The 12,429-nt window shown below is 34.7% G+C and overlaps 1 protein-coding gene across 1 annotated transcript; it reads left to right on the forward strand.

Annotated features, from left to right (window-relative positions):
• Positions 1 to 2,649: 2,649 nt before the first annotated feature.
• On the forward strand, positions 2,650 to 11,067 carry ldlrad2 (low density lipoprotein receptor class A domain containing 2). The gene is made up of 5 exons (XM_051912565.1): positions 2,650 to 3,007; positions 4,699 to 5,199; positions 6,459 to 6,605; positions 6,689 to 6,826; positions 9,414 to 11,067. The coding sequence occupies exons 1-5, from the start codon at positions 2,920 to 2,922 to the stop codon at positions 9,680 to 9,682; spliced, it is 1,143 nt and encodes a 380-aa protein (XP_051768525.1). The 5' UTR covers positions 2,650 to 2,919; the 3' UTR covers positions 9,683 to 11,067.
• Positions 11,068 to 12,429: the final 1,362 nt, after the last annotated feature.

Below are 12,429 nucleotides of genomic sequence, written 5' to 3' on the forward strand. Positions count from 1 at the left end.
GCTGAAGTGCTCCACAAATTGCACTATAATAAACAGGTTTCTGTACATTTTATCTCTATAATGATTGTTGTTAAGAGTTAAATAGATGTCATTTTTCACAAATCAAATTGTTTTGCAGAAAATTGGTATACTGGTCAAAATTTCGAAACATTACCATTTTTTATGTTTTTGAAAGAAGTATCTTATGCTCATCAAGCCTGCATTTATTTGATCAAAAATACAGAAAAAAAACAGTAATATTGTGAAATATTATTACAATTTCAAATAATGGTATTCTATTTTAATATACTTTAAAATATAATTTATTTCTGTGATGCAAAGCTGACTTTTCATCAGCCATTTCTCCAGTCTTCAGTGTCACATGACATGATCCTTCAGAAATCATTCTAATATGCTGATTTATTATCAATGTTGGAAAAAGTTGTGCTGCTTAATATTTTTTTTTTATAACCTGTGATACTTCAGGAGTCTTTGATGAATAAATGTTTAAAAAGAACAGCAAAAAGTGATAGTAAAGATTTCTATTGTTAGAAAAGATTTCTATTTTGAATAAATGCCGTTCATTTTTACTTTTTATTCATCAATGAATCCTGAAAAAAGTATCACCGGTTACAAAAAAATATTAACCAGCACAAATGTTTCCAACATTGATAATAACTAGTATTAAGTATCAAATCAGAATATTAGAATTATTTCTGAAGGATCATGTGACACTGAAGACTGGAGTAATGGCTGATGAATGTTTCCAAACTTTTATTTCTAAAAAAAAAAAAAAAATGATATGCATATCATATATATATATATATATATATATATATATATATGATATTGGGTATATATAAATATATAATAGCTTATATATGTGCTAATATGTATATTGATTATGCTCTACTTTTCTTCTTATGTTCTCATTTTAATCATGTTTTTTGTGTATGTTTTTGCTTTGTCTTGTGGGAATTTTGCCTGAATAGATTCCCAGGGTAGATCATGAGGCACATTCACACACTCAAAAGAGAGAAGTCCAATGAAACTTTTAACAAGAAGCTCCATTCCACTCTGTTAAAGGCCCCAAAGTTTTAAGAGCTTTTTACTGACTACACCTTAAAACAGAACATGTCATGTAGAAGTTTCTGACTGTGTCACAAGAAGGTCATGAATGTAGAGAAGGTATTTAAATGCCAAAATGTGGAATAATGCCTGGATGTTCTCTCTCTCTCTGTGTGTGTGTGTGTGTGTGTGTGTGTGTGTGTGTGTTTAACATATTGTTGAAGAGGAATTTTGGCCAAGTCCTATACAGCTTGAATCAAGAAACATAAGTGTGTGATCATGACCTGAAAGTTTCAGGTCTCTCTGCAGACTGATTTTAGTGCTGGACTTCATGACACCATTTAGTTGTGTTTTTATTGTGTAATGTAAGTTATTTTACAGGGTTTTAGAATTATTTCAAAGTTATTTTAAAAGTAATTTTCTGAAGGCTTATGCTTAAATGCTTGAAATTTGTTCCGTAGACAAATACAACTCATGTCTATGCATTAATTTCTTTACAAAACTATGGATGTGTTGGATCAAATAAAGGGCAACCAGCAATGACAGTCTAGTAAACTACTTTAATACTTTTATATATAAAAAAAAAAGCATCCCATGTTTCTTCTCATGGAGTTAGTTGAGAGTTGGCAACGATGTAGAAGCCTACATATAACTTCCATTTGTGTTAATAGTTTTAATGACAGTTGTGAACAATAGAAATAATGCAGAGTGAATATTTTTTTATAACATCATAATATCAACATAGTGCAAAATGGTATTAAAATTGTGTGTAGAAGTCGTTGCTTTATTATGAGAAAAAATGTCTGGAAAAATTAATTTCATTGATGTCATTCGGAGTAACCAATATAAAGGGACCATTTTGGATCAAGTCATGCGGTCAACATCATGTGACAGGATGTGACATCATTCAGACACCTGCAAAGAACCACATGGTCATGAAGCAAAGTAACTAACTCTCTTTTAACTATTTGAAAAAAGTTTTTGCTTGCTCATGCGCATGTCCTGAAACATCAGGTTATTTGGTACAACTGCTATAAAACATGGAAAATGTTGTAATATTTGAAAAACTTGTACTAAATATAAATTGTTTGATTGTCCTTTTGCTAGCTAGATATCAGCCTGTTAGCATTGTTTGAAAATATTGTCATTCGGTATAACCAAAAGTGTCATTCGGTGAAACCGAAATTTTGGTTAAACCGAATGACTTTTTTGGTGACAAATTTTGTCCATCTTGTAAAAAATGACAAAAGCAGTGTTAATTGATTATAAAAACCACATAATCTGTTAACACTTAATACAACTTCAAAATTAATTATATCTCCACTATGTTTTTTTTTACACGTTTAAAAACCTTATTCGTCAATGACCCACCTAGTACACAAGTTAGTACACATGTAATTATAAAACTCCAACAGTTCCCTTTTAGTGCTCTACAAACACTTTGCAACTGTGTGCATGTCCAAATGTAATCATTGTGACAGATATTTACCCCTGTCTTCAGCTCTAGATGGTGCTTGTGTGGGGGGGAAACTTTGAGGGGGTCCTGCACGGCTCCTCCTTTAGATCCGTGACATTGGACCTGTTGTCATGGAAATAGTTCAGACGCATAAATTTGACAAAGAGGCTTCAAAGGCACAAAAGCCGGGATGATGAACAAGGATTAAGCTCGACGCATCTGAGACGCCTATAGACAAAAACTCCTGCTTCAAAAGCATTAAAAGACGCTTCTGGGGTGTTTCACGGGCTATATGTCGTCTTTATAAATTAGGGGAATGTTTGGTTTTCGCGAGAGTAGACTTTTCGCGATACAAATGCGACAGATCAATTGCGTTTAACATTGGAGGAGCAAGTGCCTTTGCTTGGACACCCGAGATGGACACAGTAAGATGCATTCAGCACCTGTCAGGATGGTTTGTTCTGTTCAGCTTAATGACACGCCAGAGTCACTCCATTGAGACAGGTAGGGTGATGGGTGTTCACTTCTCAAGATTTATCCCGTTATTACCTCGTTGTCTCAGACACCTGTTGCATTCGGGTTTCTTCTCGTATTCTTAATTCATTTGTGTGTATTGGCATTAGAACTAGCTTAGCTGGAGTTGCAGTGGCTTTCACAGACATTTGGCTTGTCCCATGCAGCCTAATTTGTCTTACCACAACTGTAATCTAATGAAGTTAAATAGAAGTAGATTTAAAATTACCTTTAGTCTGTTTTCAGTTAGTTTTTGCAGTTCCAACTTTTAAAATTATATATTTAAATAAACTAAAATAACATTATGTTAAATTAAATAAATTTTTTTAAATCTTTTTTTTTTTAAGTTTACTCGTGCCAAAGCCCTTTACCGTAATATACAGATCAAAAAACAAAAGAGAAAAAAGGAGAAAAATATATTAAAGTAGCCTATATATATTTACAAATAATAATAAAAAAAAACACTATATATTTCCATTGTTTGTTTCACAAAAATTCTGGGTTGTTTCAAGTTCAACCCATGTTTGGGTCAAATATAGACAAACCAAACCCAATTTTTAAATTAAATTTTAAACCCAACAGTTGGGTTTGTCCATATTTGACCCAAACATGGGTTGAAACAACCCAGAATTTTTTAGAGTGAAAAACATATTTGTAAAAATAATTTTCTACCACAATGTTTTGTAACTGTAGCATTATATAGACAAAAAGATAGTTATACTTTGAAATAAAAATCGTTTATTGTCTTTCATTATTAGACAATACATCTAGTTAAGGATGATTGATTTGATCAGACACCAAACATTAATGTAACACCTCCTCATCTGTTCCTGTGAAAAGCCCGTGGCATCTGTGTCATTACCCACAGAGTTGGCACGCTCTCTGCTGTTTTTCTAGAGTTGGAAATTACAATGGGAACCCGGGTGTGATTGGAGCTCAGAGCGCTTTGGTCTGGCCAATTAAAACATTTATAGGGAACTTACCATTCTGCTGCTGCTCATTTTTGTGGAAACTCAGTTTAGGATACATGGTTACGGAATATTTTGAGGTATTGGTCCTTTTCCACCAATAGAAGGTTTCTCTGGACATTCCTGGCAGTGAGACATCACGGATCCACCAGTTGTCCTTGGTAACAAAGCTAATAAACCAAGGAGAGGTTGTAAATCTTCCTATTATTTGGTTGGTACCCCAGATGGGGGGATGCAAAGCTAGTTCATGCTTGTGGTCTTTCTAGATTAGAACTGGATTTGTTCTGTTTTCCTTCCATCCCTGTGTTCTTTATTTCATTCTACACAACATGGAGTTTGGGTTCTATGCCACTGTCATCTTTGGCTTGCTTAGTTAGGGTTTAAAAGGCACTTAGTATATTATCGATTTGACTGCACCGACACTATTGGATGGGAACACTTTGCAACATCAACACTGTTACTGAACTGAACTGACTCTGTAGTAATGACACTGTTGAGATGTTTATAGCTAAATGTAAACATATTTGAAGAATATCGATTCTGTTATTTTCCTGTTTATTACTGTTAAGCTGCTTTGAAAAAATCTGTATTGTATGTTAAACACAATATAAATAAAGGTGACTTGGTAACAATTAACTGAAACAAACGTTGGTTTGGAGCCCCACTTCTCAATTTATCAAAGAAAATGACCCTAAATCTCAATATTCCCAACAGTCAATGTGGTGGACTTCTGTGGACAGACGATACAGGGGGACGGCATGATTGTAAAGTCCCACCAAGAGTCCCGGAAGTACTACTTTGTCTCCATGGGAACAGATTGCCACCTCACCATGCAGTCTGCCACCCCCCGAGACAAGGTGCAGTTCTACTTCCGCTTCTTCCTGGTCTACAGCCTGCTTAGAGTGTCACCGCACAGCCCCCCACCCCTCTTCCCGGAATCACCCAGGGGGTCCTCTTCATCTGGCCCAACGCGGCCCGACCTGAGCTTGGAGCCAACCACCAGGGAGGGGCCAGAAGACCCCTGCCATGCTGGCTCTTACATCCAGTTCTATGATGGGAGGGATAAGTCCGCACCCCCAATTGGCCCTCCACTCTGTGGGAAGAGCCCTCCCCGACCGGTCTTGTCAACGGGCAAATTTCTAACTCTACGTCTTGTGACACGAGGAACTCAGCCGAGGGTGGACTTTGTTGGAGACTTCACTTCATTCAGGCTGGGTTAGAATGTATTTACATCCACTTTTCAGTAGTGATGGGAGAAACAAAGATTTTTTGAATCATTGGAACCAATTGATTCACAAAATGATTCGCTGTTCCAAACAAGTGCTTGACAGGCCACACACTGGTAACAGAACAGTGTAAATGAAATTAAATGAAATGAAACCTGAAAACTCAGCCCAAACAATAATAAAACACCTTTTACAAACTTAAATTTGAATGTGTAATCTATTAAATGAAGTTAACAAATCCTCTAACAGCATTAAAAATGAAGTGTCTGTATTTTATGTGTTATTTTATTAAAATTGTAAGACTTGTTTTGTTTGATTTTATGGAGAGCTTGGATAATCAGCTCAGTATTAACAACTCTTCTTTTGATTATACAAATGTGCAATTACATTGTTTTCCACATTTATAAAACTGATCTGAGATCAGGTAAATAACGTATGGTCACCGGTTCAGAGATTGGCCCGTAGCGTGAACAATTGAAATTTCGAAACGCTTCAAAACAGTTATGATAATGTAATCCATTACATTACACAATTAAGGTAATATAATCTGACTACTTTTTCAAATTACTTTTAGATTACTTTTGACCTAACATGTTTATCACATTGATTTGAATAGGATTGATATTGATATAAAAATAAAAAGAGAAAGAATATATATTCCATTCTTTATCAACAACATGAAGTGCATTAAATATTACATTACATCAGTTTTTCCCAGACTGGAGTTCGTGAGTTAAATGAAAAGCCATTTAGTAACTGAATCATAAAAGTGTTAAATTGAAATAAATGATTTCAAAATGAAAACAATCAAAATAAAACAATTATTAAAAAAAGATTGCAAAAATATTCTATTTTATCTTGTAGTAGGAAGAATCAATGAATTATAAATACTTCACTGTCATTGTGAGAATAACATGTAATCATATAATGAATACAAAAGTAACTGTAGTCTGATTACGAGTATTTTAAAATGTAATATAATCTAAGTTATAAAGTACTTAATTTTTGGAATCTGATTACATTATCCAGATTTCATGTAATTAGTTACTACCCAGCACTGGTTATGATGTAACAAAGCCTTGTTTACTGAAATCACATGATTTTGATAAAACAAAAGTTTCGGAAAAAAGATTTTGAAGCTTCATAAAGCAATGTTCTAAATGCTCCCATCCCTACTTCTCAGTCGGTTTAACTTTTTTCTTGAAGTCTAAGCATGATAGGAACTGCTCATATTGTTTGTCTCTCCAGGTTTTAACCAATCGGAGTGCAGTGGACAGCCTTACTTCAACTGTCGGAATGGGAAGTGTATTCCCATGAGTCTGGTTTGTGCAGATGATAAAGGCATTGACAACTGTGGTGATGGCAGTGACTTAATCGATTACCCTGGTTGCAGTGGTCAGTAACGAGTTTGTTTTAAGAACGCTTTTCCATCTGGGATGTGTTTCTGATAGGTCTTGCTCTTGTTTTGTGTGTTTCAGGTCCTCTATCTACACCCAGGCCCCCGCAGCACCCTGTTACTCAGCCAGCACGGATGCTGAACGTGCCTACTCTGACAGTGTCCACTTTAAAGAACTGTGCCACTCCGAACGCAGTTCCTGATCCGGATTCTGTGACTGGTAAGCTCTCCAGTAGTTCTGAAAAGCAGTAAAAAAACATGCAACCAAACAGAAACAGAACAAAAATTCTCACACATTATGGTGGTTACTGGTTTGTCAAGAGGATTCATGCACATTTAAAGGAGTAATTGCTAGTTGAATGTAGAAATTTTTGTATTCTCCTATTTCTTCATGCATGTTGAATTTGCAATAGAAAATAAAAGCAATAGCTGATCCAAAATTTAAAATGTCATCATATACTCACTCTCATGTTGTTTTAAACCTGTATGAGTTTCTTTTCTTTTGTGGAACACAAAGAAGAAATAATGCCAAGGCTCTTTTCCATCAAGCTCAAAAAGTTACAAGAAGCACCATAAAACGAATCCATACAACTATATTAAGTCTTTGTAAGTCTTCTGAATTCATATGATAGCTTTGTTTGATAAAAAGTTAAAATGTAAGTTTTTATTTGCTGAAAATGCACTGAAATTGGTCCTCAAATCTTATTTGCATTTGTCAAATCATTTCCCAGACAGCAACATAGTGTGGGCCAGATCCGGCCCACATCTGGTACATGTGGATTACATGCGGACCAAATGTGGGCCGGATCTGGGCTGACACTATGTTGCTGTCAGGGTTATATCTCTTTTTTCTCTCAACTGCTTGTTTACATGACATTTTTCTCAGAATTGCGTGATAAAAACTTGCATTTGCGAGTTATAAAGTCAGAATTGCGAGGTATAAACTCGCAGTTGTGTGTTATAGTCAGAATTGCATGATATAAACTCGCAATTGTGAGTTATAAAGTCAGAATTGTCAGATATAAACTCACAATTATGAAAAAAGTCACTCTTTTTTCCCGTCAGAATTGGACTTTATATCTCGCAATTGTTTAGAGTTTATATCTCATAATTCTGAGAAAAGAAGTCAGAACTGTGAGTTTATATCTCGCAATTCTGGCTTTTTTAATCACAATCTCAGAAGTCAGAATTGTGAGATATAAACTCTAAACAAAAAAAAAAAGCCAGAATTGCGAGATGTAAACTTGCAATTGCGAGAAAAAAAGTCAGAATTGTGAGATAAAAAGTCGCAATTATCGCTTCAATTGTTTTATTCCTTGGCGGAAACAAGCTTCCATATAAATGTGCATAAATTACAGCATTTTCATTTCTGAATGATCCATTCCTTTAAGATAAGTCAGTTGTTTCTTGTCCATATGGTCAAATTGCTTCAAATTAAACTCTAAAAACTTGTTTTACAGGCTTCCCAGATATGGTTAATTGTCGAAGGCCGAACTAACAAAACCAAGCATAAGTTACTGTCTGTTTAAGCTGCAGCAATGTTCAGTAAATCAGTTTTACATGGTTGTGGGTTTAAAAGTCATTTCATTGGCTGTACAATATCCACCATCCAGTTTTTAGTGCATATTTAGACCTTAAAAATTAGTTTAGATAGATGAAAAACCTGTGGTGGAAGAGGATGGTTCGATTCACCCAAATATAATGACTACTCAGAACGGTGGCTCTTTTTGAGTGTCTATAAATTTAGTTTTATTGCTGTATAATGGTGAACTCTGAAAGGCTAAGGACACAAAGCTAATTGAGGAGCACATAAATGTTCATTGCAAACAGTGAGCTGTAAATCAGCTACTCGTTGTAACTTCTCAAGAGCACTAGTCTACTAAGTAGCCACCACTCACAATTGTGCATTTGAACAAATAGATATCATTTATCTCCACATCCGTTCTAAATTGCTTTTAAAAGCCCACAGGTGTTCAAACAATGGCACACTACTTGAAGGGACAGATTTCACAAAGAAAGCTTTAGTTAACCGAAAGAAGTAGCATTATAAGGACTATTATATCTTATTTTACTGTACAAAATGTAGTGAATAAACACATAGTCACCAAATTAAACAATAAGCCAATAAAATAATAAAAAATTGAAATAAAGCTGAAATAAAATATAAAACATAGATGAAAAACTAACTGAAATAAGTTGAAGTACTGAGTACTAAAATTGCCAAAATTAAAATTGAAAAAAAAAAAAAAAAAAAAAATTATATATACTGTATATATATATATAAACACTATTAGGAGTGTTAATAGGCAAGCAAAATGATACACAAATTTAATAAATAATTAAATTAGTTTATTTTGGGTATAATTATTTTAGTTAACTTAATATAGTTCTTTAACTATAGACATTAACTTGGACTGATTGGATAAGGCATAAAATGGAGATCTATTTTATATATTTTTTAATATTAATATAAGGCTAGGCTAATGAGCTATATTTCCTAGTGGAACAATTATATATTCTGATAACTATTATTAAACAAATAAAACTATTTACTGAGCAGAGTGTAATTTATAATATTGCTATTGCTAATGACTTAATTATGCTAAAGTCACTATAATACACACCCTATCATGGTTTATTGCTTTATTTTAAAAGATGCATGATTACCAGATTTCGGTCTTTTTAATAACTGATGCCATAGATGGCAGTTTGAAGAATATGGAGTGAGTGCATAGAGTGTTTGTGCTGAATTCATTTAAATCTCACTGGGAATTGTAGGTCCGTTAATGAAATTCTTTCTTCTCCAGATTCCCAGTCTTCCATTTCTCTGCTGGCGCTGTATGTGGTTCTGGGTGTGACGGCCGGCGGGGTTCTCACGTGCTGGTGCTGTTGGGCCCCCGGCTGGTTCCTGTGGCGAGTGAGTGTGTTTCGTTTCTTGCCCTGCTGCAACTCCTGCTGCGCGTCCTGCCAGCTCTGCGGGCGGAGCTGCTCGCAAAACAAGGACCACCGATTGGCTAAGGTTACACCAGAAGGAGCTGCAACACCTGTGTCTTCTACCACCACTGTGGCTGTGTAAATACACTCATCTGATGTAGCCTAGCTCCATAAAAGACTCATGATGGAGATACAGTTAGGAAGTGGTATAACAGTAGAAGTGTTTTTTTGTTGTTGTTGTTTTGTTTGTTTTTTTGAAGAATTGCCAGGCGGTGGACTTTTTTCCACTGATATTTTTTGTTTTAAAAAATGAAAGAACATAATTCAACAAAATCTGCTATTTGTGATATGTATTTGATACTGGATCTGTGGAAACAACATGAGTTGAGATTTCTAGTTGGTTTCGCAAAGTGAAAAAGGAAAGAATTCCACTCTATATTACCTCAGTGGGATACAGCTAACACTAGGACAATCCAGCTTCAAAGGACTGGAAATATGTTTTATTATTAAAACTTTCCAATAAAATGCTCATTACACTAGCAGAGAGCATTATTATAGCTGTATTTTTCCAGGAGTTATTGGTCACTATCCTCTCCTGCAGATGACAATATTGTGAATGTTACTTTTTGTTTTTGGACCAATCTGTATCCTGCACATGTGCAGTAGTGACTCTTAAACTTATAGATCTATTATATCACATATGAAGACTGTAGATTCAAGATGATGCCAAAAAAAAAGGTGAAAAGTGTTTTTTTAAAGACCAAATCTTGCATTTTCACTGACACATTAGGTGTTTGCGAATGTGATGTGCAGGATAACTGCTGTAAAGTACATTAAAAAAAAAAAAAAAACTTTATAGCCAGAACTAGTAAATATTTACATTTTACAAAAGTAAAATGTAGCTAGTAAATATTATTAAAGGATCTACAAAGTGGCCATTTTTAACAGTCTGATGCACAAAGTATTTAATCCCAAGGAAAATATAATTTTAAAGGGATAGTTCCAAAAATGAAAATTCTGTTATTAATTACTCACCCTCATGTCGTTCCAAACCCATAAGACCTTCATTCATCTTCAAAACACAAAGGAAGATATTTTTGATGAAATCCGTGAGCTTTTTGTCTCTCCACTGGTATCAATGCAATTTACACATTCAAGGTCCAGAACAATAGGAAAGACATCATTAAAGTAATTCATGTGACTCAGTGGTTTTCCCCTCAATTTTATGAAGCGATGCAAGTGCTTTTTTTGCACACACAAAAAAACAAAACATAATTTACCACTTTATTTACAAAAATATTGACCTGCAATCCAGTAGGGGGAGCGCCACGACACATGCGTGTTGTGTTGACTCAAGACTGGAAGTTGTTCTGTAAATGCGATTTGGATAATATTATTTTGTAAATATAGAGGTAAATTATGTTTGCTCTTGCGTCGCTTCATAAAATTGAGGGTAAACCACTGGAGTCACATGGATTACTTTAAAGGGTTAGTTCACTCATTTATTACTCACCCTCATGCCGTTCCACACCCGTAAGACCTTTGTTAATCTTCGGAACGCAAATTGAGATATTTTTGTTTAAATCCGATGGCTCCGTGAGGCCTGCATAGGTAGCAATGACATTTCCTCTCTCAAGATCCATAAAGGTACTAAAAACATATTTAAATCAGTTCATGTGAGTACAGTGGTTCAATATTAATATTATAAAGCGACAAGAATATTTTTGGTGTGCCAAAAACCCCCCAAAATAACGACTTATATAGTGATGGCCGATTTCACGTGACTTTGGCGCTCCAAACCGCTGATTCAACACGCTGATTCATAACGGTCCGAAGCTTCATGAAGCAGTGTTTTGAAATCAGCCATCAGTATATAAGTCGTTATTTTGGTTTTTTTGGCGCACCAAAAATATTCTCGTCACTTTATAATATTAATATTGAACCACTGTACTCACATGAACTGATTTAAATATGCTTTTAGTACCTTTATGGATCTTAAGAGAGGAAATGTCATTGCTCCCTATGCAGGCCTCACGGAGCCATCGGATTTCAACAAAAATATCTTAATTTGTGTTCCAAAGATGAATGAAGGTCTTACGGGTGTGGAACAGCATGAGGGTGAGTAATAAATGACAGAATTTTCATTTTTGGGTGAACTAACCCTTTAATGATGTCTTTCCTATCGTTTTGGATCTTGAATGTTTAAATTGCGTTGCTTCCAGTGGAGGGACTGAAAGCTCTCGGATTTCATCAAAAATATCTTCATTTGTGTTTCAAAGATGAACGAAGGTCTTACAGGTGTGGAACGACATGAGGGTGAGTAATTAATGACAGAATTTTCATTTTTGGGTGAACTAACCCTTTAACCCCCCCTCCCAATCTTTTTTTTAAAATGTGTTTTGAGAGAGTTATGCATTTGTCCACTGCTATAGAATATATAATAGGATGTATATCATATCTTATGTCAGGCATTTTTAATTTGTGTTGATATAAATATAAAATACAATGACATAAAAAAGGTGAGTCATATGGAATTATGAGAAAGGGTCATCACCCATGGTGGTTTGAATATTGATCACCCTGAATATTTAAATATTTTAAATTTTATTTCCAAATTAAAAACAAACATTTTATAAATTAGAAGGTGGATTATTTCATGCATATTCCATTGCAGCGTTTTGATATTTCAGTTCAATGTATATCACTTATGTTGACGAATGTTGTCTGTATGTAAGTCTCTTATTCCTGTCGTCAGGATTAAAGGCATGATAGAGAGTTTAGATGCCAGTAAAACTGTAAATAGATCATTTCAGTGATTAAAAAACAATTTTAATGCGACCAAGTGTTTCAGATTCTCCTTGTGACTGTTTACAAAAGAGAGGGATAGTT

The sequence above is a fragment of the Ctenopharyngodon idella genome, chromosome 11 (genome assembly GCF_019924925.1).
Source record: "Ctenopharyngodon idella isolate HZGC_01 chromosome 11, HZGC01, whole genome shotgun sequence".
NCBI classification, from domain to species: Eukaryota; Metazoa; Chordata; class Actinopteri; order Cypriniformes; family Xenocyprididae; genus Ctenopharyngodon; species Ctenopharyngodon idella.